Consider the following 27,327-nt stretch of genomic DNA (forward strand, 5'->3'; position numbering starts at 1 on the left):
AATCCGTCATCATGGCTTAATGACGAGCATGACAGAATGTGTGCGATGTGCACAAGCTGTACCCAGAGTGCGTCAATGTTCGATGTTTCATTCACATGCGTCCTCCGTGCCAGCAAAAGCATATTGGTGGCAATTGGCAGTCGCCGGTGTCATATCCTGTCTAAAGTGTCAGCAGCAGAAGGTTTGATTGGCCGTCAGCGGCGGTCTGCCCAGCCGCCTCTCGTCATTCCCTCGGAGAATGACAGGCCGGCACAGAATGCTGCCCAGGCTTCACAGCCTCAAGCCAACTGCATGACTGATTAGCACTAATAGACGTTTTAATCCCAAAACAAACAAACCGCTTTACAATTTTTAATGGGCAACACAAGGCAAACATGTTTATTTGCTTTTTAAATGACTGGAGTCTTTTTTTTTTCCTTATAGAGGAAACATGCTTTTGTATATGATTTAAAACATTTTTAAGATGTCTTAATAACAATACAACATTTCTGTGATATGCTTTCATCAAAATTCTCTAAGGATCAAGAATTAGAGTATGCAGCAAAGTGCGTATTTCTTATCCAATGACGACTGGGGATGGAGTTAGGGGAATGCAACGAGGTGACTGGTCACTGCTCTCAGAAGTAGCAGCCCAGAGTGTAGAGGGAGAAGAAGCAAGCCCTCATAAAGACAGTAAAAGAGGGATTGCACTTTCACTGAGGGAGGCAAACAGTATTCATTACCATGACGACCAGGTGATGAGCTAGAATGGGGTGGCTACTTCAAAAAGTGAGTGCAAAGTGCATAATAGCACTGTTCAGGACAGTTAAAGCACATATTGTATTTTTACTCTTGGAGATAGAACTTCATTACCAATCACACTTGATACTTTGTGTGCAGATCGGTGCATGTGGTGCATACAGTGGACATGTTGCCAAACACAAAGAATTAATTCCATATGCGCCCTTGAAGATCAGAAATGCTTGTTTGATTAAACTGTTTTTTGCTGTCAGTTGCCAGAGTCTGACATTGTATCTTTTGAAGTGGTGGCCCGATGAGCTAAATTGCGTCGGTTCAGTTTGAACTGTTTCTGGGCCCATATCTTCATAATATAACACGATAAGTTGCTATGATTATTTCATATTTCATGTCTGTACACTGTAAAATTGTATTCATGGCTATGACTGTGTACCAAATGCTCTAAATTCATATACCGGTACCAGTACCGTACCCCGAAAACGGCCAAATACCATTTTTTTAACATCGGTATTTAAAAAAAAAAAAAACATAACAAAAAAAAAAAGCACACATAGCTCACCAATTCTGTCTGAAAGGCAAGTATACATACGCGCATAGCTGCCCGTCTACTGACGTGTGAAACGCCTTTAAGTTGCACACATTCTGTGTGTGAAGATGGCCCATTGAAGCGCTGGCTGCACGTTCGCTCGCTGCACCTCCACTCCTCCTTGAAAATCACGACGCACAAAGTGGAATTTTTTGCTTACATGGCCAACAGCCACGGCAAGCCGACCAACATGACAAAAAAAGACCGTCTACAAGGCTTGTTTTGAAACTACCAGAGGCTATACAGCTGCATATCTGGCCATGAAAATGATCATAACCTGCTCAATACTGCAGTACAGTAGATGTCACACTAATGGCTCTGTGCACATTTTCTACTAGTGACGTATACATAAATGGAAACTAGTTTTCTTAAAGTTTAATTTACATGTAGTCTATAAAATACAAACGATCAAGTATGGAAAGAAACAGTGACATCTATTTACTGTATCTCACTCTCCCTCGTCTGCAAATGTTCGTAAATGTTTAACAATAAAATGTTATCTTGTTATCAAGCATATCCTAATATTTTGAATTAATTACACATTAAAATAAAATGTTCAACAGATCAATCAACAGATCAATCGATTATTCAAGAAAAATGTTTGGTTGTAGTTGTAAAATAAAAAAAATTACACTCAAGCCATGTGATCGGCATCGGCTGATTACATTCATGGATGATAGTATCGGTATCGGCACCTTAAAACCTTGATCTGAACACCCCTAGTGCTGAAATTGCTAATGCTAAGCTAAGCTAATGCCCCAACATTGAAAATACACAGTCTATGCATTAACAATGTCCTACTATAACAAACATGGCCACGCTCATGATTTATAAATAGAGCTGACCTATATAAAGTTAACTTTCATTTGAATATGAATTATGTATGGTGCATGGTGATGCTACCTTTACTCTGTACCGCTGTAATTGCCAGTGGCTACCAAACCAGTTCTGACTATTACTATCACTAATGCAGGTAATGACGCGTACACTCAATTAAACCAAATATAAACAGTAAATGTTCATGGCCCAACTGTGTACACGTAGTTATCAGATAAATTAATGACATTTACTGCTTAGGTGACGGACGGATGGAATTTTAGGCATCTATTATTAAAACACCACAAACTGACAAATACAATAAAATAGTCTTTCCTTGGGCAATGTACAAAACGCTGGTGAAAGTGATTGCTTTTCCGCTTATGTGGCAGTAAGTGATACAAAAATAAACATCGGCTACAGCAGTTGTGGAAAACTGTGTAGGGGGATCCATTACGCTTGTGTCATGCTTGATCAAACAGCGAGAGCTCGTATGGAATACTGACCTGTCATCACTGATATTCATGAGAAATGGAACCAAGGAGCAAATGTATTTTCTGGATGTACATTAGAGTTGGACTGGATGATGAAAAAAAGTAATAATTACAATTATTTTGATTGATATTCAAATGGCAATTTTGTTCGTTTGACAAATGTGTTCCGAAGCGTTTGTGAGTGAGAATTCTTTATTTGAAGGAATATCACATATCCCGGGAATCAATGCTAATTAGCCAGTCAATGAGATTTTACATTGACTTAAGCATTAGCACTGGTAATGTTTTTAAAACAAAGCATGTCCGGTATTTACAGCAAATATACATTGTGTGTAATTATTTTTGTTGTGTGTTTAGTTTCACAGTAAACGCCAACTGGGGTATCATTAAACAGCTTAAAGCATACTCAGGGAGGACATTCGTCACACGATTGCTGCACAAGCGACACAGTGGGTGCATTAAGGCTGCTTTCACGACGTACGAACTTGCAAACACATTGTGCCGCTCGGCACATTAATCGTTTTTCTCCCTTTGTAAATTTTCTAAAAATGTGAGAAGCCGAAACCAAAATCATTAAATTCCTAATGCCCTAATTTACACCCACACCCACACATAAAAAGTCTGTGAATGTGTTTTAGCAGTCCATGTTAGTTTGTCTATTGAAAGTCAGGTTTGCATATCTCTACTACCCCTACAACAAATTCTTTACGTTTGTTTTGTCTTACCCTACATGTTTTTCTTTTGGCAATTTAAGGAACTTATTCCTACTGGAACTGTTGAATTCCACATGACAACTAAGTGAAGTGTTGTGTAATGAGTAGAAAAGTGGCATTTTGGGGGGTGCTTGAAAGCATGCTTGTTCCAGTGTTGCACAATGTAGTAATGGGCTTCATTTGTGAGATTTTCTACTAAATTCTTATAAAATCAATTTAACTTGGGACATTTGTTGGTCATCTCGAGTACACCACACACGATAAGACCAGTCAGCACACCACTTCCAATTTATTTTTTTGTTGCGTGAGGTTGCACGCATTTTAAAAAGGAATTACAGGAATATGTTAAAAAACAATATATGTTTACCTATTTTTTCTCTGTTGCATTATAGAAGCGTTTTTGTGCTTGCTCCAGCTGATTATTTATTGCAAAGTTCAGAGTAATTAATGTTGAAAATTGCTTTTGACATTTAGTACGATTATAATAAAAGGAGACTCCTAATTCATAGCGACATGTTTAATTTCGTCCCTCACCTGGGTGCTTGCTGTAGTGAATCTTCCAAAGGCAGGGCCCATTAACGAAATTAATATTGATTTGAAAACAAATTTGACATGGAGTCAAGCATTTCACTTAATTCTTCACTGGGGCTGCCGCTTTATTACAATTCCACTGAAAGTTTCTCTTTGAGAAAAGAACTTGAAATGATGTGTGTCACTTTAGATCATATGTTCCTCACGTTTATGTCACCTTAGTGAGAAGAAACCTCTTTTAACCCCTTGCTGGAAGGTAAACGCAATCTATGATCCCTCAGGGCCTGGCCAGTGTAAGACCAAGGCCAGGCAAATCTCATCAGAGTGCTCGGCTGGCGCGGTCCGAACCTCTGGGACCAGATGTGTCAGCTCACTGGGCCAATGGCCGCCTGCCCAGCTTTCAGCTTGATAGAGAGAGAGAGAGCCAATGGATGCCTTTGTTTGCGCTCTTGCTGCACATCAGCAAGTCACGTTGACATATGGATATTTTTAAAGGCATGCTTACGTTTGCAACTCCAGGAGGAACGTGACTGTGACAATAGTGCATAACTTTACAGGTCCACTTGGTACAGTGAGTCTTTTTGGGCAATCTGCTGAAAGAGGTTGTTCTTGCTGACTAGGGCTGCAGGGATAGAATTTTTGTTTTTTAATCTTTTTTTTGAACGATTATCCCATTGGATAGTAATCGGCTGGGCTGATTGTTGACGCAGGTATTCGGCATTTTGACACACAACGGCATCTGCCTTTTTGAGAAAAGATTAATTTAAGACTGGGTTATTTTATTACTGATCCAGCTTCACCTCTTTGGCTATCAGTTGGGGTCCATCAATTAAGGGACAATCTGAAGTGCTGCTGAACACAGGAGATCAATGCACTTTTTGTTAGAATTTCTAGACAAAGTGGATGATTGTCAAAGATTAAAAAAACCCGAAAAAAAACACAAACATGTTGCAAATGTGAAAAGAGGTTTGAATGTCATGTCTCTGTCTCATGTTGTAATGTGAGCATGTGTTAAAAAACAACAACAACAATAATAATAATAATGATCTGCAAAAAAATCTGCCGACTTTTGCCAATTTTAAAACAACTAATACCACCCGATTAATTGGTCGGGCCTTACTTTGTATTTTGCGGATTTTTGTACATTGTTGGTGCATCTGAACTATATCCCTAACGAAAAAATGGGGTTCACTGTTATACAAAAAGGTTGTTCTACAGCCACAATCAGAGGATTTTGGACAGTGTGCAAGGTAAATGAGTTATTGTTTATTTAATTTGTTCCATATCGCAGCTGGCCTCGCTAAGTGTTGTGCCATTAAGGACCTCACTCTGTGTTTACTTATGCTACTGCGCCGAGGCTTATGGAAGCGATGGCAGACTGCTTGCCTGCTCAGCGGATCATGTTTACCATCATGTGTGCTCACTCCAGAGCAAGCACGCTGCTCCCCTGTGATTAAATTATTTATCTCCTTAAAACAAACGAAGGTGCGCATTGTAATCTGAGTTGTGCTTCTCACTTTGTGTGTGTGTGCAGATTTACAATGAGAAGAGGAGCCAGTTTGAAATCAAGAGGAACAACCCCAAGGACCTCGTGGAGAGAGTGGCACGGGACATTGCTAGGCTGCTAAACAGTAAGAGGAAAGCCCTGGAGGTAAGCGACTAAATGCTTGAAACACTTCACTTGAAACATGTAAGCGCGATGACATTAAAATAAATGCAGCAAAAACTCACAACACAAAACTGTGATGCTGATTTCAGAAACGCTTTTCCCCATAGAAAATAATGTAACCTTCCTAATATAACAACTTACAGTATATTATTAATTTCACCAAAACACTTGTATTGCTGTTGGGATTGAATGTATAAAAATGGGCCGACCGGGCCGGCCCAGGGACGGACTGCCCAGCTCTGTGGACTAATAAAACACCGCGTGAGACCCAGTCTGAGTCTACTTGACCAACGCACAGAACACAACGTAGAGAACCGGTCACACTAACAACATGCATGTTTGGTTGATTTAAAAGTCTAAATTCCCCATAGGTGAGAATAAGTGAGTATGTGTTCACTGTGATTGATTGGTGACTCCAGGGTGGACCCCGCTTCTCTTACCAAAATTCTGCTACTCTTAAAATATTACGCCTTTTATCTTGAAAATGTACTACTTTTATCATGAAAATATTGCAAGTGTAAAAAAAAAAAAAAAATCGACATTTGTTTTTTCTTGAAAATAAATGAATTTATCGTAACACTACAAATGCAATCTAAAAATCCACACAGGTTTTTGTTCTCAAAAATATAAAACTTTACTCTCGCACCATTATGACATTGACATTTTTTCCCCTCAAAAATATATAACTTTATCCTCATAATATTACAACTTTTCATTTTAGTCAAGATATATAGTATAAATGGCTCATTTCACACACAGTATTTATACATTTTAAAAAGTGTTAACATGCAAGGGGGTTCCATGCAACAAATAAATTGTCCTCCTTGAAACATCAGATGTGAGAGGTCGTGCACTAAATAATGATTTAAATCATATTGAGTTCATAATGAGGTATAAAGAAAAATGTTGATTGGGAGCCCAACCCCACCACCACACCCTCCGGGGTTTTTACACTAACGGATAATTTAACATACTCCGAAACAAACTGACTCAAGAACATTACTACGACTCCCGATAAGCGAACGTAACACGAGTGTTAAGGATGGAGGACTTTTGAACATCCATGCATTTTGACCCTGGTATGGTCACTTGAGAGTGAAAAGCGCTGACATTTTGGAGTTTGGTCTTTTAAAAAAAGGATGGAAGTGTGTATCTTCCGAAAGCATGTGGTGTTTGGGGGGATAAAGCACATTCATCCCGAGGAGCAGAGGTCTCTCAGGGGCGTGATTAATTCCACAGTTGGGATTCTTAAAGGGAACAAGGCGTCGCAGTACATCTCCAATGGCCATGATTGGATTTGGAATGACATTGGTTTTGGCACTTTTCCCCACCTGACACACACACACACCAACCACAACAAAACCCATCACTTCCCCACCAACTTTCACATGTCCGCCAGACTCACTGAGGATGGAGGGAGGGAGGAAATGAGGTGGCGAGTGGGAAAAAAAAAAAAAAAAATAGACGGTCTGGAATGAGAATGTCTCCCTGCGGCGTGGAAGAATCAAGAAATGATGTTCAGAAATTCATAGATTTAAAAATGAGCAAGGAAGGGACGGGAATGAGGGTGCTGGGGCAAAAGTGAAGCGGTAAAAACTTTTTGGTAAAAAGCAAAGCGTAAAGGAAAAAGAGATTGCAAAAAGGGAAGGGAGGCAAAGAAAAATGGGGTCATAATGGCTTTGTTGAATAAAAATGTAAAATAGTAAGTTTACGTGCTTCTTTTTTACACTTTGATTCTACTACAAGTCCCTACATGGATATTTACAATATCTAACGTTGAATGTGAAGAAACAATTACAAAACTGTATCTGATTTCCCCCTCCCATTAATTTCCAAATGCATCCTATGTTAAAAAAACAATTAGCAGCTCATTCTTGAACTGTTTCCATCTGGACTGCCTGACGCACTGGGCGCTTCGTGTCCTCACTTGGGGCAGCCAGAGCGCACTCCAACACTATTTTGTTGCACTCTGAATTACCTAATGGCACTTTTGTTACTTTCTGAGCTGCCAGAGTACAGCAGGGTGAAAACTACCCAGGCTGAGGAGTTAAAGTTAATAACAAATTGGTCACCAAGTTATTAGTATAGCTGTGGTTAAAAATAATACTGATTTATTTGTAGAAGAAGCAACTCCCCCATCAGGGGTCACCGTAGCAAGTCCCCGGATGATATGATTGACAGTATTTGCACTGTGTCCATGGTCAGCAGTGTTACCCACTGAGCCGTCCAGCCGCCTATAAAATCTTGGAAGAATGCTATATTAGATTTATTTCAGCTTTCGGCACACTAAACTGTCCCAAGTGATGGACCAGCTTCAGGTCTTCAGCCCACCTAAATCCAATCTTCAACCCAGTCTGCTGGGTCAAAACGATGAGCCCAACCTGCTCAAGATCCACAGCTACCCAATAATTATATATAATTATTATTCATATAGGGTGGTCGACTGGTTAGCACGTCCGCCTCACAGTTCAGAGGTCGTGGGTTCGATCCCGGCTCCGGCCTCCCTGTGTGGAGTTTGCATGTTCTTCCCGTGCCTGCGTGGGTTTTCTCCGGGTACTCCGGTTTCCTCCCACATTCCAAAAACATGCATGGTAAGTTGATTGGACTCTCTAATTTGCCCCTAGGTGTGATTGTGAGTGCGGATGTTTGTTTGTCTCTGTGTGCCCTGCGATTGGCTGGCAACCGATTCAGGGTGTTCCCCGCCTACTGCCCGAAGACAGCTGGGATAGGCTCCAGCACGCCCGCGACCCTTGTGAGGACAAGCGGTACGGATAATGGATGGATATTATTTATATAGCCTTTAATGACACACTCTAAAAACAGTTGGGTTAAAAATAACACAATTTTGCGTGAAAAATGGACCAATCCACTACTTGTGTCAATTTGACCCAACTTTCTGGGTTGTTTATGCAGAAAACCATCGAAAGAATGGGTAGTTTTGTACAAAACAACCCCTAGAATTGGGCTGTTTTGTACAAAACAATGCAAGAAATTTGGTCAAATTGACCCAATTAGTGGATCGGTCCATGTTTGACCCAAAATTGTGTTATTTTTAATCTTAGAGTGCAAGAGTCTTAAAGGGTTTCACCTGCCCACAGTTGAAAAATATTAACGACATCTCCTGATCTAAATCCCCCCCATGAAAAATAGAAAACCTTGAGATGGTTCCACAAATGAAGGGAATATCCTTCTCGGATAAACAGGCTGACTAAGCATTTTTAGTGTGTAATGACAAGATTGCTTGTGTACTGCATCGGTGCCCAGTGGCTGATGGGCGGCCAATCCAAGGTGTACCCAACTTCTCTCACCAGAAGTCAGCTAGGTTAGTCTCCAGCTCACCCACGACCCTAATGAGCATAAGCACGACAGAAAATTGACGCATTAATAGTTTTGTACAATTACATCATTGCCGTCAGTATTAAGGCAGTGGAAAACCTTGAAATTGATCTTAAAAGCGCTTGAATGTTAACATTGCAGCGGCGTGTGAATCCTGCGTAGTATCAGCAGAGGGTATGTGCAGACTTTTGTGTGTTTGTGCACTACGGTGTGTGTGTCTAGTGTGAGATCAGAGCAACAGGCTCCCACCTGAGAGCGATACCGGAGCGTTTCTCTGACAGCTCTTTGAAGCCGAAGAAGGCCGCCCGTGTAGCCTGTCATGTCGGCACGCGACGCCACGCGACTTACGATGACTGATCCGGGGGGGGGGGGGGGGCTCACCTCTTCCTGTGATGCTTCGCATTAGATCAGGCCCCGAGTTCAGGTGGGTCGCCCAGAAACATATGCCGTCGCATCTCGTCCGGTGTCACTCACAGCCCAAAATGAATCGGAGCTGTCAGTCAGGGTCCCCTGCTGGGATTTTCCCGCTCCGAGCAAACATACTTGAGAGTTGAGAGCTGTTATGTTCCCGTCGGCTTCTGTAGAGCAAAAACGGCCGTTGTCAAATCTCTTCACTTGAGATTTCACAGAGGAGCCTGGTGGAATGGAAAGGGGGGAATAAGGTTGTTCTAATCCAATTACACACATTTCAGTACTATCCCAATAGCTGTGAGAGGCTGAAGGATGGCTGCCTCCGGGTTGCTCGTTGCCTGATGGATACGAGCCCAGCACTCCACGCTGGCAGGGTCAAACAATGGAGGTGAGGTAAGATGAACGGTCTTGGCGCTGCATGAATTTTCTTCGAGGCAATGTACAAGAGATTCCGTCGGTAACTGCCGGCAAAGAGCGGTAAAGGCTGCAATCAGTGAAGTCTCTTTAGCACTGGTTGATGGAAGCACACCTGGGAAAAACAAGATTGACCCACATAAATAGATATCGGCACTTCACACAGAATCCATGTTTGGTGGGAGCGGGTGTCCCATTGGACTGGGATGAAACTCAATGTACCGGCTACTTGGTTCACATGCAGTCTCCCAGTGCAGAATGGTTCTACTATCTGAAGCGCTGGACAGACAGCTGGACAGAAGTGATGGATAGACAGAGTGGCTTTACTTTTCCCTGTGATCCTCTCACTGAGGTAGAGAAGTGCTGCTAATATCTTGCAACTGACGCATGTCATTCCACCCGCTCTATTTTTCATGGAGCTAAAAAGTATTTCTGCAGTCCAGTGCTTTCCCTGCTGTCCTGTGAGAGTCTCAACCCAACAGCAGGCTTTTACAAATTGTCTTCACATCATCAATCACAGAAAAATTGTGCAGTTTCCAGGGAGTTGTGTGCTGAGTGAATGATGTCGCCATGTCAAAATGTAGAAGAAACAAGTCAATTACCGTAATGCATCGCAGCATTTCATTGCAATACACGCAAAAATGACTTGTAGGCACATCGCCATAGCAATGTGATTGACTATTTAATTGTTAGTTTACAAATACAGTGGTGCCTTGAGATAAGTGCTTGGTTATTTTTTTCCTCACACTAGTAGTCCTCTCTCTTCTTGTCGCAACCCCGTAGCTCCGACCCGTCGTTATGGTTACAAAAGTTGTACTCCTTGTTCGACCTCTCACTCAAAGCCGGCCGGCTAAGTTCAACAAGGCAAAAATAATTATTGATCCTTGGGGTATTTTGACAAAAGCATGTCACAGACATCATAAGACACCTGGGAACTGTTTGAAATAGTGATAATATGTATATAATATGTCTAACTAAGTGCTTTGAGGTGAGGTAGTCGCATCCACGCTTCTTCTCTTCACGATCTCACCTTTGTTATTCTCACGGAAAAAAAAGTCAATATTCCAACATTAACAACAAGTCAAATATAAGAATAGTGAAAGTGGGGCTGGCCACAATAATTGATGCTGGTTTGTTTGGGACCGCTTGTCTTTCAGAGATGACGGAGATGCTCTTTGACTTAATGGTGACGCCGCTAGTAATTGTGAAAGATTGCAGGGAAGCTCGGTGTGGACACCGCGCAGGGGACGGCTAAAGTGTGCTTGACAGAATTAATCAATCAGATGGCACGGGCCTGCATCTCCTCCTGACCATGGTAACCTAGATGACGCAGCCGGGTCAGGGACGGGGAGGAATAGCCCGTTCACAGTCAACTGTCATCATGTTCTAACTGTTAATAATTCACTAAGACGCTGACTCTTCAGCGTGGCTTTCCCAACACAGTGCACACTTGGCTGAGGTGACAACACTTGCATCTTTTCAATTATTAAATCAATAAGGAGACATGACGCCGTTTTTATCATTTAAAACAGTTTCCAGATGTCCTGCTCATTTGTTATAAAGACAATAAAAGCATTTTAACTTGCGGCGGCATCAGTTCATACAATAGACTGTGTGTATGTGGTGCACAGACAAATCGCAGAACACAAAGACCGGTATGTCTGCAATGATTATTGTGGACGTTAGCCCCACTGTTATGTAACTGAACGGAAGCTGAGAAGGACTGGTTCACACGCTGCTTGCCTCTTGGATTTGATGTAGTGCTTCAGACAGCGCAGTCCTGTGACAAGACTCCAGCTGGCTCTGGATCTTTGCCCAGCCAAGCTACCAAGTCATGATGCGGAGAATCTTGGTGTGGGTTGGCCGTTAATATGTCGTTAATAAGTATCCCCAAGTGCAGAATGCTTTCCTCACAACTTGGCAGATAGCTTAAGATTTGCGTGGTTGTTTCATTTCACATTAGAAGGGTGGACAGAAACAATTCTGTACTGTTTTTATACAAACAAAGTTTTCCAATAATATGTCCCCTTGAAAAATAGATTACAGTGAACCGCTGCTATTCTGGGGGCATATGGACAGAGCACTTTGGAAATCTGCGGATAATTGACGTCCATCTTAAAAAAGCGTATTCTGAAATCTGTACTGTAATTGCCTATTGCTGCCACAAGTTGGCAGATGTTGTCTAAATTAAGGTCCTCAATTTACTTCATTAGTGCTTGATTCCAAATTGCGGTCAAATCAATTCTGTTATTTATTAGCTTGGTTTGAGGTAATAGAGAATAGGTGAGTTTTGCGATGAATAATGGTGGAAAGGTTCCACAAGATTTGACAAATAAGTGAATTTGCCATGACAGACCATTCATATTTGGGGGTTCACTGTACATTTCACAAATATATGGGAAGTCAAAAAAGATGATCAGATTGTCAGGTACATTATGTCTTGTACAAAATGTCACCAATAGGCAAGATTTCCAGGGGCTTAAAAAGCTTGTAAAAACGGATTGATTTTGTTTTGCTTGATTTGAAGCAATTACTATTGTTTTCTTCTTAATTCATGATCCGAAAAACACATCAAAATGCTTAACCTATCTTAATCGTCTCTACTGCTCCTCGCCCTTTCCCATGCAAAAAAGTATTCCATCTTCTCACTGCATATGTTCGGACGTGATTCAGAATATTATAACAAAGAAAACTTGTTCTCACAGTTGTGAGGAAAATGATGTTACCCCAGTGGAGCGCGGAAGGCAAGAGGGAAACAAACATTTATTTATTTATTATTATTTTTTTAAATCAAAACTACCAGAGGTTTCACCAACAGCAGCCATACACTCTTGCCAGTTGCAGCAGCACTGCTGTCAGTATCAGGCGAGGAGGATGCAGTAGAGAGGTGGAGAGTGACATGAGTGATGCTTTAAATCACAAAGATTTTGGGAACACTCACTGAGTGTTAACAGCTTTAAATTGGTGTTTATAAAGTGAATTAACTACGAACAAACTTAATCTTCATCACTGTACGTCCCATCACTACTTTACAGAGGCCAAGCATCTTCCACTGAATTGTTAGAGCTAACTTATCTTAGCATAACTTCCTGCCTGTGTCTCATCGTGAAGCAATGAGCAGCGATAGGTGTAAGTGTTAAGTGATGTGATTATTGTGGGAAATGTGAACAAAAAATAAATAAATACTTTGAATGTGACAGGCATGTCTGTATCCTTTATTATATGTATTTTTTTACAAGTCCTCGATGTTCACTGCGGGCCGTCGGAGCAGGCTCGGCCTAGGGTTAGGGTTAGTCATTTGGCGCAGTGAAATAATCCTCAAGAGGGACTTTATGGAATTTATCATTGAAAACTGTGTTGATCTGAAAATAAAACTTTTACCAGTGCAGCAAATGCATGCGGATTCCCTCATTAGATGGTGTGCCTTCAGCTTCCAAATGACCAAATACACACCTGATCCTGTGCCTATTTATGGTGACTAAATGCAGTAACTAATGGCATAGTTACAAAACTGTAGGTAGAAATCAATGGCAGAGAAACTTTGTGTGGTTGTTAAACTAGCATTATGAGCAAGTCCTCACAGTGCGGAATCATTATCCCAGCAGGATTTCCTTAGAGACACCTCACCATTTGGCTTTTAATTGAATGGGCACAAATAACTCATTTAAAATGCCTACATTTAGCCGACACACTTTGAAATTGGCCAGTGGACCTAAAAACGAGGCTCCCTCCATCACGCCGCTGATGAGCTTTTGTCACTACTATTGTGTCACGTTGCATCTGCTAACTCATACTGAGGTGTCTTGTATTGATTCAGTCGGTTAGCCGAGGCTACGATACCCTGCGGCCCCGTTCATGAATCCTTCCAAAGAGGTGTCTAAAAAGCTTCCTAATTCACGTGAAGCACTTGATTTCTGCGTTGCTGTCATCTCCACAACAACAGCAGCAGCACTTGGCCGGCAGCTGGTGTGCGCACAATAAATTGCACCACCAGCGGCGGGCGATTATGTGCCCGCTGTCGGCGTGAATCAGTGACAAATAAAGAAGGTGTTCGCAGTCTGATGAAGGGACAATCGTGTAACCTCGCTCCAGTCGAGTGCAACATGTGCAAAATGGAAAATGCCAAATGAATGGTACATCATTCAGCTTGTCTTTTCAGTGTACAGACAGTATTTACGTCTTTTGTTCAGGCTGTGTTTTGTGCAAATTTTGAAGGATTTTAATCAAAAAGTGGGAGCTGTTTGAATTTTTTTTTCCTGCAGTGTAAAATATGGACGGATGGCACTAACACGTTGACATTGTAAAAAAACAATTTTAACGTATTCTGTGTAAACAGGATCTGTCCTTTGCCGATAATCGGTTTATTACTAATACAGATGAACCATTCATGATTTTCCTCAGTGCACATGTGAACGGTAACATGTCTTTAATTATCTTCAGTCCGACTTGATTGACTTACTCACCAGCAAGCTCCCGAAAACGCAGCAGGTCCATCGGTAATAGCGAGCAGCCCTCGCTATGGCCCGTGTTCATCTGGGCACTTTTAATGAATTACAAGAGCTCCATAATGAGTGCGCCTGAGCACGACGGCGTGGAGGTCAGCTAGTTTGAATAATTAATCAACCCGATCGCCAGTTAGGACTTAACAGGCATGCACTTGGTGACGCACCGTGTTGCAAAAGGCATGCTATGTTCTAGGTTCTAACACAGTAATTTAGTTTCCCATTTTCCGGTAGCCTCTGCAGAGGCAGTTACAACTCTGCGGTCCCATCAGGGAAAGGAGGGGAAGTAGGACAAGCTCTAGTTCAATAAAAATAGAAGAGAAAAGTTTACTTTTTGACACTGAATTAAAGCCAAATTAATCACATTACTCTCAATGTAGTTCAAACATGTCCAGTCATGTTGCTCAGATCTCAGAATATGAAGAAAACAATTGTGGTTGTGTTTATTCCTTTTGCCACTGTTGGAAGTTTTGATGCTAAAATTGATTGAGTTTTCTGTTTCAAATGTCTCATTATTGTTATCGGCATAACTAAAAAGGTCACCCAGGACAGTATCTGATGTCTTTTGTCATTTAAATGAGTTAGCTCTTTAATATCAACTAAATGCTGACAGTATCTGTGTTGTTGTTGGCAGATTGAAATGACAGCGATAGTGTAGTAGTACCAGACAGTACCGTTCTTCCCGTGAAGTATATGAAGGGTTGAAAACCAAAGTTCACAGTGTATTTTGGCATTTTTTGTGACATTTATCACCATAAATGTCAACCTGACACTGGAGTAATCACCAGAGTTAAGTGAGCTGGTGTAACATTCCCAGTCGCTTTCCACAATCTTTATCAGAATGCTACCTGCACACTCCTCCAAATCATTTAAATTGCACTATACAGCCAACAAAATTAGGCACACCTGCCTGATTTGAGATGTATTCCTTTACAGTGGTACCAAAATCTGGCAATCGATTTCGTATACTGCTTGTGTCCACTAGGGGTGCAGGTGAATGGAAACTATGCTTAGCTGGGTGAAACACGAGTTGCACCCAGGACTGATTGCTGCTCTGTCGCAGGGCACAAGTGGACAAACGATTCACACCAATGGAAAACTTGGGAGTCTTCATTGAACCCAGCTTGGATGTTATTGGAATGCGTGAGGAAGCTGGAGCCATCCTCATAGTCAAAAGTCTTAAATCCTGTAATAATTGGAATACATATATCCTGGAATATATTCTCAGGAACATTAAAGTCACCTGGGATAGACTCAAAATCACTCGCGACCCTAAATAGGACAAGTGGTATGGAAAGTGGATGGATGAATGAAAAACTGATGGAGTACTACGTTAGCTGCTATCGACCATATGCCTATCATTATTAAAATCCTTGGTATTATTTAATGTCGGCCCAGTCCGTCTGCGGTGGCGACAAGAACATACTTACTACGTCTCTCACACAAACACACACACGCACATGCCAAAACCTACCAAAATAAAACATGCACACACGGCACGGTTATTGACCGAAAGTTATAGAACACTGTTTGCAGAGCCGGAGCATTCCGTCAGTCCGTCTTTGACGGACGCCCGTTTTGCTGACGATGGATGAATGTCAGGACACTTTTTAAAAGTGACAGACTAAGCTCTAGTGGAAATGTTTGCTTGTCAGTCAGTGTAATCGTCTGGCAAAATTTCATAAAATGCCCACCTCTGACCGTTTATTTTGAACTCTAGTTTACATATGCTGTGCCTCCGTGTGATGTAGTAAGTACACAGACAATTTTGTAGAGTACGTTTTGCTTGAAAGATTAGATTTCATCCCTGTATAAACAGAGTAAAATATTCAGTGAGTTTTACATTGAAAATAATTTCAGCAAGTTGCTAACTCACAGTCGGAGCGGCGTGGCTCAGGTGGTAGCGTGGCCATCTCCAAAACTGAAGGTCGTGGGTTTCTTCCTCAACCCATGAGTGATTTTTTAAAAATAATCTAATACTATGCAAAAAAATCCTCAAAAACTCTCCTTGTAAAATTTACTCTGAATTTCTGAGTGTAGACACTTGTTTTTCTCAAATACTCCAAATTCTTTTCAGTGTAAAATTTACTCTGAATATTTGACTCTCAAATTTTACTCTGTTTCGACTAGGACAAAGTATATTTTTCGAGTAAAATGTACCGTATTTTCTGGACTATAAGTCGCTCCGGGGTACAAGTCGCACCAGCCATAAAATGCATAATAAAGAAGAAAAAAAACATATATAAGTCGCACTGGAGTTTAAGTCGCATTTTTGGAGGAAATTAATTGTGCTCTTAGTACACATCATATCCACCGAGCTACAATGTAACATTTATCTAACATTCACACATGTAGCAAACAAGAAAGTTACGGTAAGATAACTTTAAACCCACCCAAACGATTATAGATCGATTAAATAAGTCTTTTATTTATCCCCGACCGTGTAGAATGTTTCCAAGTCTCCAAAAGTATTTATGTATTCGGTCGTAATTATCTCTTTGTTCTCTTGCCCGCTCTCAGCTCCGTACGTGTGGCTGATGCAAGACCCCAGCCAGTGTCTTAAAGCAACAGTACACTATTTTGTATAGATGTATATTGATGGACAGTCAAATTGTCTTTATCATACTATTTTAATTACTTATTTATCAAAATGTTAGATTTTAACAGTTTAAATTATTCATACATTCTAATAGCTTTTAGGATTCATCTTTATGTTTCTTTATGTGGGTTACAATAAGATGTAAAATTATATACACTGTACATGTTATTCTGCCCGTTGTAAAGTCAATATGTAATGCGGGTTTATATGCAGCCTCAGAACGCCCTCCTGTGGTTGTTTGGTGTATTGTTTGCTGACGTTGAAAAGGAAAGAGATACAATATAATGTGTTAATAATTTCACACATAAGTCGCTCCAGACTATAAGTCGCACCCCCGGCCATACTATGAAAAAAAGAAAATACGGTACTCTATGAAATTTACTTTACGTTTTTGACATCGATTGGTTTTAGCCGACGACGACAGAGGGACTGGGTTGCCCTGAAATAATGATGGAAGGATAACTGACACGCATTTATTGAGGATATGAAAGAGACACTGTGCGGACTGAATCGCACATGGCCTCGTATAATTCCCTGTCCCCGAACCATTTGCATGCCCCTGTCATTCAGATCTATGAACACCCATTAGCAGCCATCTGCTACGACCTGCAGTGCCATTATCGCATACACACACACGCACACCCATACACCTGTTTGAATGTACCCATCTAAGGCTACGTTCAAACTACAGAACCTGCTGCCCAGTTCAGATGTTTGTGTTAAAACTGATCTTTTTACTGTATGTAGTCATTCACATTGCAACTTCAAATGTGACCGGAATGCAATAATAATATTGCATTGCAATAATGCAGAAGTGACACACATGACACCACATGTTGCAGTGTAATCAGGGAAAATAAATACAGTATGGCCGCACGTGTAGGTCTCATTCCTGACACATTTGTGGCAATTTCAAGGATTTTGTTCTTGTTTTGTCAAACAGTTGTGACATTTTTCTGCTTTTGATGACGTAAAAGTCGAATGAGCATGACCTGAGCGTCAGTACTGCCGTCAAATTGGATACACATCTGATTTATGTCCACATACAAAAGAGGCTTTGGTTAGATTTCCCCAAAAAATTTGAAGTCCACTGCTCACCTTGCATGAGAAAATCAGTAACACGCCACAAAAAAAATCTGAATTGAAACTGCAGCATGAACATAGCCTAAGATTGATTCTCACAGTATGGTGTTTGAACAATCACTGAATTGAATGTTTAAATTTGCATACTGTTATAGTTGCATTTTTTAAATCCTTTGCAATATATTTGTTAAGTACAGTTCAGTTGTCTATATAACTTAAATGGAAAGTCAAGGAAGGAATTGTCTTTACAATAATATGTTTGATGCTCCCCCACTAGTCTAAATAGAATTCTAATTAATATTGCATTTGTGGAATTTGAAGCAACAAAAAATGTTTTTCTCCATCTGTGGCCATTTTGCCACTTGTTGTCGACTGAAAATGACATCACAGTGCCTAAGGGCTCAGGTAATGACCAATCCCGGCTCACCTGGTTTCTGGTCATGTGACATTTGCAAGCTGAGAAAGATAAAAACAGATGGATTTTGCTTCTTACTTCATATTCCAGAAACACAATAAAACGAGAATGCCGTGTTTAAACTAGTGGTGCTGTATAGAACATTATTGTAAAGAAAATGTGTGAGTTGACTTCCTATTTAAGTGCACAACGTTAACATATATTACTGTTTGTTTTCAAATATTAATTCAGGTCCATTTTAATGTTACTTTTGTTCAATACATTTCAATTGAATTAGAGTTGATCAGTCATTTAGATAACATGTTTAATTTAAGATTGTCGAAATCCTCGGAATTTCAACCTCCAAACAGTAAACATTTTTCGATTTATGAAGTCCGTCATGAAAGTAGACTGATTATCTTTGTGTTTTTTTAAAGTAAGACATTTTGGAACACTTTGGAAAACAACAATCAACATGTTTTCTTCTTTTCTGACATATTGCAGACCAAATGAGTAAGTCAAACATAATTAATTTGTTTTTGTGCCTTTTCTTCTCTGCCAATTTAAAATAAAATTAAGTTTTGGAATAAAGGGTTGGATAGAACATGTTGTTTAAAATCCAATTCATTAATTAATCGCCAAACTAATTGACAAATTAATTGATTAATTAAAACATTTTTTAGTCGCAGCATCATTTCAATATTCAAACTGCATATTGTTACAGGGTCTTACAATAGTATTAAATATACTTTTGGTGGGAATAAAACCTCTGCTTCGTTTTTTATGTACACTTAGGCTTACTGACTACTGCATTTTAATGTTGGTCATAATGGTGGTACTTGAAGTGCAGCTAAGGATTTGAGGAGGCGGTTCAAAAAGTTTAAAAAACACTGTTCTAAGGTATGGCGCCTTCTTCACAGTGTTGAGGGAATGACGTTGCGCTTTTAACCTTGAAGGAAGAAGTCACCAGACACCTGCAATGGCGTCACTTTCCCGGCCTCCCGTTGCGCATGTGTCACGAGGCCACCATCGCACATAGCGCAGAACGTCATTCCAGATGGCAACACCCTCTGCGACGGGTCACGGCGCCTTGTTTTAAAAAGGCAGACGGCCGTATATCCGGATTACCGTTTTGTGTCTTAAGTCATTCTATCACTTCCCGCCGATAAAGGTCACAACAACCCACCCACTGTCCCTTGGCAGCATTTCACATTAGTCAAAATGTCAGAACCCGATCTGCTTGGTGGCAGTACGTTGCCTTCAGCGCTTTTCTTCACATCTTCATTGCACACGTTTATTTTAGCTCTGAATGTGCCATTTTCAGCTCCATTTGAATACCTTTGCTCCCCACCTCCCCAACACCGCCCCACCTATAAACAAATGTCACTTTCCAGATGCCATATTTCCGCCTCGCGCAAAACCATTCATTGGACTGACAGTATGGGCTCCGCACACAGGAAGTGTTTATGTGCACGTATAGGTGGGTGGTTTTACTCCGCCATCTAAACGTAGCCTTTATCGCAACAAATGCTCTCTTGTCTGGAAGCAACTTCTTCATGTAGCAACAGCATCTGGTTCACTCTTTCATTTCCCCGTCACCCAGAGACAAATGAATATAAATGGCATGCTTTGTGCCTTTTATGCGCAGAGTCTTGCCGAGCCGAATAAAACATACATTTCTCACCCGTGTGGGGTTTTCGGTTTTGCGGCAAGAAAATGACACAAGGGGATGCCTGACGGAATCATCAAGCTGAAAGGGAGAAGGCCACAGGCAAGACAGTACTCAGAGAGAACATAAAACTCAGTTTTCAACTTGGAGAAAGTCAGGGGGTGTAAAAATGATAGTCGCCCTGTGAAATAGGAAAAAGAAAAAGCTTCCTGAATGATTACGTTTTTTTAAATGGTCAAAAGTCCATGAATACTGAAAATAATGACATTGAAATTGACTCTGTTGCTTGAAACTGTCAGACTGTATTAAAACAGCATGGTTGAATTGACACCGTTTGGATTGTTTTGCTCTCAGGGTCCACAATTGGGATCCGCGTCATGGCAGCGTGAATAAAAATTAAAAGTACAATTAGATACCTTGAGAATGTAGATTAAATCCAATATTGGATATTTGACAGTGCGAGTGCAGTGTATACACACAAATCGGATTAGACCTCTCAAATCCAGTATTCTACTGATTAGCCCAATGATTAATCGAATAATCAGCAAAAAAGGTTTTGCATCATTAATTAATGAATGCCAAGAACAAATAATGCCAATGGAAATGACAGGAGTTTAAAATAGATTAGGTAAATGGTATTTATTTACAAAAAAAAACCCAATAAAGATACAGTTAACCCCACATTCCATCGTGAGTACCAGGTTTGTGGTACCACTGTTTTGTATTATTTTTTATTTTTTTGTACAGTTAATAACTCTTTTTCTGGTCTAATGCTCATTTATATTAGGTGCAATTCCTCTGACAACCGTTAGATGGCAGCGCACTTATTTGGTTTGAAATTGGAAGAAGAACAAAATAATAAGTATTTCTACTTTATACGACTACAGAAAGTGACGTCTGTCAGTTCATACTGTCCTGTACATCTTTAGCCATAATTATTGATGTATATTGTGAGATGACAAGTTAACTAGTCTCTTAAGGCACCACTATAGGAATTTCATGCATAGGTAAATTTGTCAGGAGCAAACTGTAAATATGCCGCAGAACACTGCACAACACTTTAGCAGCAACACTATTTTTTTTCACCACGCACACTCTATGGGAGTCTAGTTTTGTTTAAAAAGTCAATTCTTTTCACCGGGGGAAGTTGTGACACTTACGTTTCAGCCACTGTGTGGTCTCCCAAGGCTACCAGCCACCCACGGTGTTAGGGTACAAAGCCTCAATGGAAGCTTTGATGGGTTGCGAAAGGATTTAGAGGTCATGTTGCTTTGGTGCAGAGCGTTGTGATTCTGAGCCGGTGTCAAAGCGGCCACCGTTTAAACATTCTCATCATGCTAATGTACACGCGGAGGACACTGACGCAGGGAGGCCGAGGGAATCAGAGGTCGGCCCGGTGCTTTTATTTTCCTCCTCCGTCAGAGCAAGCAGTTAATCTTCCTCGCCCGCCGCTTATCAGCAAGCCTGACACCCTCGCCCTGCCTATAGGGAGGAAAGGCATCGCATGCGTCTGCCTTCTCTTCCCCTTAACTGGCTGATTGAAGGAGGAGGCTGCAGATTGAATTATTCCCCCCACCCCCCACCCCCACCTTCCATTTCTTTCCATTGGTTTGCACCGCACTGTCACTTGTCCTCTGTTGTGTTTGCGACCAACGTGGAATCTGTTTAGGAGTCTGTCTCGGCTTGTTGCTTTGTCCCATATCAGTTGTGGCGTGGACCTGCATTTTGTGCTGACGGACAAATACTGTTTCTGCGCGTGTCCCCACGGGGCACATTCCACTATCTGCTAGATTAAGTATTTTCATTGAAAGGGCGATGATGTTCCAGAAAAATACACAGTTGTGTGCACTAGGCACATGCATGCCATGCACACAGACACATTATTACAACTGTTGCCTGGTCTCGGTCTGCTCAAACTGGGCAATAGAAGTGGGGATTTGTATTAAATGTTATTGTCTACAGCAAGGATCACCAACATGGTGAAAGTAGCTAGCCAATGATGTAACATCGTGATTTCCTAGGAATGTTGTACAAGTGATCATTTAAAATATACATACTTGTAGAATTTATACAAATAGAGACTGATATTTATTTATATTTATCTTGATAAATCATTGTTGATAAGCATGAGAAATCATTAACGTGAGCACCTTGACTAGTATATCACTAGTTACTAATTATAATTAAAGGTAATTTGAGCAAGTTTGTTATTTCAGAAGTGCGTATCACACCGGTAGCCCTTTGCATTAATCACCATCCGAGAAGTAGCTCTCAATTTCAAAAAGGTTTGTGCCTTTTGGTCAACAGAAACTGCAAAGTATGGCCCTGGGGAATTATGAACCAGTAGCAGCGTCTTAAAATCTATTCTACATATGACTGGGAGCCAGCCCTTATGACCGAGCAATGTGTTCTGGTTTCTTTGTTCTGGACAAATAAGATAAGAGTCAATAAAATAACAGTGAAAATAGAATTATTTCCATGTTTCATGTTATTTAAAGGGGAAGTCAACCCAAACATATTTTCTTTACAAGAATATATTTTATGCAGGCCCACTAGTCGAAACATGGCATCCTGATTAATATTGTGTTTGTGGAATATGAGTTAAGCAGTAAAATCCACCCTTTTGTAGCCATGTCAGGGGCAGCCATTTTGTCACTTTATGTCAACTGAAAATGACATCACACTTGCTCAGGGCTCAGATCACGACCAATCATGGCTCAGCTTCAGAAAACAGGTGAATTGTGATTGGTCCTTAGCTGAGCCCTGAGCAACTGTGATGTCATTTTTAGTTGACAGAAAGTGACAAAATGGCCGGCCCTGAGATGGCTAAAAGCGAGAGGATTTTGCTGCTTAACTAAAAATCCACAAACGCAATACTAATCAGAATGGCATTTTTCGATACTGGGCCTGCCTAGAACATATTCTTGAAAAAAATGTTCGACTTGACTTTCACTTCAGTAATTTGGTCATCATTTTGTAACTTTTTTCCTTCTTCCCAACCATATCACTCTATTTTTATAAGCGACTGTTATGCTTTGTCCGTTGAGTGTTTGTCAGGAGAAATATTTGATTGGTTTTATGTGCAGATGTGCATGTCACACAACTGTGCTTTTTTGTCAGTCCACAGATCAAACACCTGTTGTGAATTTTACCGTTCTGCTCCTTATAAGATAACAGCAAGTTGTGCTAAAAGAAGTGAAATTCAACAGTTAGACGTGCATTCACAAGTTTAAAGAAGGTGAAATGAAGCTGTGAAAGTCAGTGTATTTTAGGATCATCCTGACAATTCAGGCAAAACGCAAACTTTTTGTGAGTCATGTATTTTTCCTCCTGTGTGTTGGCATGCGTTGTTGTGTGATGATCTCCCATATTGTCTCCAATCATTTACCAGACCGTGTACAATCGCTTCCTAAAGCTGAGGTATCCAGCTTTGCCTTCTTGACCTCCTTTTTCACACCCTTCCTGCACCTCCTCTTCCTCATCTCTGTTTCCCTCCCCACTGTCATGAGCTTTGACAGCCCGTCATAACTCTGTCAGACTCTCATAATATAATGGCCAAACACTTTTCATGATTGGCAGGAGTTTTTCCTTACAGGCAAATGAATTAGCGGCCCGAGAGAAGACGCGGTTCAATGCCCGGTTACCTTGGCTCTACCCCCCGAATGACAGATGGCTCGCGACTATATGGCGAGGAGGCCTGTTTGCTTGGTAATCACCCGTTTAATTTAGCTTGTGTTTGAAGACCTACGGCAGCTGTCAGCCATAGTGACCATGGGGCATGGGCTGCAGAATGAGTGACAGGGAAAAAGGTGCATGATGGAAGAGGAAAGAGGGGCGGTAGATAGGAGCGTGCCTCTAGGCAGCCTCGGGTTGGGGGAGGTGGGGTGTTAGTGGGTTGCACTTTAGTGAGACAGTAAAGGAGACTGTTAAATACTGACCTTGAAAGACCTCGTCTGTAATAACGGCTGTGTTTCTCTTCCTGTTTCTCTCTACCATTATTCTCCCTTGCTTCCTTTGAAATGCAAGCGGACCCGGAGAAATGCTACCTTGACAAGAAGTCCTCTTTTCTGTATAATGTTGTTATAATACCAGGGAATGTCCTGGAGAAATGGTCAACAATTGACCAATTTTTAGTTGAATCGGAAATCAAACTAAACATATTTTTTTTAAGAATATGTTCCCAGCAGGCCCACGAGTTGAAACACGGCATTCTGATTAATATTGTGTTTGTGGAATGTGAGTTAAGCAGCAAAATCCACCCCTTTTTAGCCATCTCAGGGGGCGGCCATTTTGTCACTTCTGTCGACTGAAAATGACATCACAACTACTCAGGGCCGAGGTAACGACCAATCACGGCTCAGCTTCAGAAAACAGGTCAGAGATGGCTAAAAACGGGTGGATTAAGTCTTGTCACAAACGCAATATTTATCAGAATGCCTTCTTTCAACTAGTGGGCTTGCATAGAATATATTCTTGAAAAAAAATTGTTTGGGCTGACTTCCCCTTTAAATAAAGAAACATGGAAATAAATCTGATGTTTTATTTTCACTGTTGTTTTATTGACCGTTATCATATTTGCCCAGAACAAAGAAATCAGAACATATTACTCGGTCCTAAGGGCTGGCTCCCAGTCATATGTAGAATAGACTTTAACCCTTTCATGCAAAGTGGTCACTACAATGGCCAGCTATTTAAAAGTTGCTTTCGCCTATATTAATTAACCTAAGAAATATATTTATATTTTAAATAATAACATTAAATCATAATTAATGCATGAAAGGGTTAAAAATATTTGTTTAAATTTAGATTAATTAATGTATGCGAAAGCAACTTTTAAATAGCTGTCCACTGTAGTGATCACTATGCATGAAAGGGTTAAGATGCTGCTACTTGTTCATAAATTACACAATTGTATGAGTCCTGAATACATGAAAGAAGTGCTAATTGAATATAAACCCGGTAGGCCTTTGAGTTCTGCAAACTCGGGTCAATTAGTGGAGCCCACGTTTCAAAGTAAACATGGTGACGCAGCATTTAGCTGTTATGCTGCACACACATGGAATAAATTGCCAACAGTATTGTTTTCCTTTGCTTTTAAATGTCTGGAAATCTTTTGCTGGTAAACGTGTTTACATGTTGTCAAAGTACGTCCTTTCAGTCATCTTAATTAATTACTTTTGATGTCTTTGCTGTGTCTTTGAACGTCTTAGGTATTGCTTTCAGGTGTTGTGCTTTTGGTTGTGTGAAACACATTGAGTTACCTTGTGTATGGAATGTGCTATACAAATATATTTGCCTTGGCTTGCCTTGAACATCAAGGCTAGCTGTCAAAGCTCCTCCCAATGCCATGCTCATTTATCTCCAAAAGTTTGCATATCCACATTCTGTATGAAACTTCTAAATAAGTCATTCAAAGCACATCATGCTCTTTTTGATCAACATGATCATTCAAAGCTGGGGCCGTTTCAAGGGGGAAGGACAGCATCTTCTCCTTTAAATTCGCGTTAATGGTCGACAATTTAGAAGTCAATTAATTGCGGCGGGGTGAGTGCACATTGGCGGTTAACGCCGTAAAGCACGTGCTCAGAGTGGCTGCGAGTGTGTTGTCCTCATGTGCTGTCTGCTGCACCTCCGCCAGTGACATCACAGGTCGGATCCATTTGGGACGCGTCGTGCATGCAGTCCCATCTTTTTAAAAGGTGTTTTGTATGCCTCAGGTTGAATTCCTCCTTTTTTTACATCCTCTTCCTCCTGTGCGACAGCATAAGAGAGACCCTAAGAGAGAGAGAGAGAGAGGGAGTGCAAAGGCGCCAGATCGATGCTGAGACCCGCGCACGCAGCGAGCGGCAGCTGGCCGAATCGCAGCCATCGATCAGGCACAGAGCATTTACTCTGCCAGACTGCTGGGCCTTTGTGGATGGAGATTATTTCCAAATTATTATAGGAGGCAGATGCTTGTCAGAAGATGCTCTCTGTCAAGGTTACACTTCGTCCTCACTCGCCTGCTTAGCTTGGCCTTCTGTTGCGCTCGGACATCGTCTACCAGTTTGTCTTTTTCCACTCTGTTATCGATCACATTGTTTTGTAAGTCTTTTCCCTTTCCTTTCTGTAGGATATTTAAAGGTTGCAAATTTCAGGCCAGTACGTGACCATGTTGTCTTCAGTGAATCCCTGCCTCTTTATGGTTTGCTATAAGCATTTTTTTTTCCTGTGGAACCTATCTTCAGCTATTCTCACCCCCCTAAAAAGAAAATCACTTACTTGCTGAATGTCTCAATTTGTAAGTCTCTATGATGCCAAAAGATGGCGTCAAATCCCTGCCTCACAGGAAATCAATAACGTGTGTCAAGGAAGTAAGTGGAGTGATACATCTCAACTTGTAAGGTCTTTGTATGTCGGAGAGGAGTTAGGTTTTGCCTGGGTTGTTAGCGGAAGTTACAAAAAGTCCACTGCGTGAGTATTTTTTTTATCTGTTGAGTGGACATTAAAAAAGCTCAACTAAACAACAGATAATGACTCGTTACAGTTTGACGATTTGTATATGTACAGGTTGCGAAGTGATGCACACTTGCTTTGTATTTTTTTGTAATGTTGTAAAATGACTTTAAAGTTAAAGTAAACTCTTTTGTACAGTAAAAGTATTAATAATAAATCACTCGTCAGTGACTCACGGGTTTGCCATCATAACCTTCGTTATTTCAATGATAAAATCCTAATGACAGTTAATAGTTGTGTGAAAAACACATCTAGGCCACAAATCAAATGCGTAAGTATGGCAGTAACTGAGCTTGCCTTATTGCTCCTTGTTATAAAATATTCTTAAACCACTTGGCAAACTAGTTCGTTGTATGCCGTTGGTTACCCCGAAACCTCAGTACTGTCATAATCTGAGTACTCCTTGTCTTGTCTCTCTGCACAAATCATTAGATTTTGTGAATGCTTTCAGCCTCTTGAATCTTATTTAACACCACGGCCTTGCTTGCCCTGGGCTCTCTTTAGAAGTCTTAATTGCATGGTCAGCATAAACCTTCCACTCTTTTTTTCGCTCACACTTTCCTCCAGTAGAATGATATACCACTGCCCATGGTGTGAAGCACACACATTTTGCAACTCTACTTTAAAATGGCGCTCAGTTCATTTTTTTTTTTAATGAATTCAATCAAGTTCATCCCAGAACACAACGTTTTAGCTCCTATCTCCATCTCTGTACTTGAGCGGGATGAGCTGTGCTGTGCCGGAAGCCGGTGTCCAAATAAAGACATCAAATGTAAAGAGAGCCTACAAAAGTAGTGAACATTTTCAAACCAGTAATCGGAACAGTCTGAAGCCAAAGCCTTTTGGTCAGATCGATCGCGTCTTGGAATCATTAAAG

The 27,327-nt window shown here is 40.8% G+C and overlaps 1 protein-coding gene across 5 annotated transcripts in view; it reads left to right on the top strand.

Moving 5' to 3' along the window:
• cacna2d2a (calcium channel, voltage-dependent, alpha 2/delta subunit 2a) overlaps positions 1-27,327 on the top strand; it is a 193,893-nt gene that overhangs the window by 48,428 nt on the left and 118,138 nt on the right. For all 5 annotated transcript variants that reach the window (XM_086041898.1, XM_086041900.1, XM_086041901.1 and 2 more), the window contains exon 3: positions 5,413-5,529. In XM_086041898.1, the coding sequence (XP_085898024.1) occupies positions 5,413-5,529 (117 nt within the window). The remainder of the gene's footprint in view (positions 1-5,412; positions 5,530-27,327) is intronic.

Source organism: Filicampus tigris, chromosome 9 (assembly GCF_054856515.1).
Source record: "Filicampus tigris isolate MCC_2025a chromosome 9, RoL_Ftig_1.0, whole genome shotgun sequence".
NCBI classification, from domain to species: Eukaryota; Metazoa; Chordata; class Actinopteri; order Syngnathiformes; family Syngnathidae; genus Filicampus; species Filicampus tigris.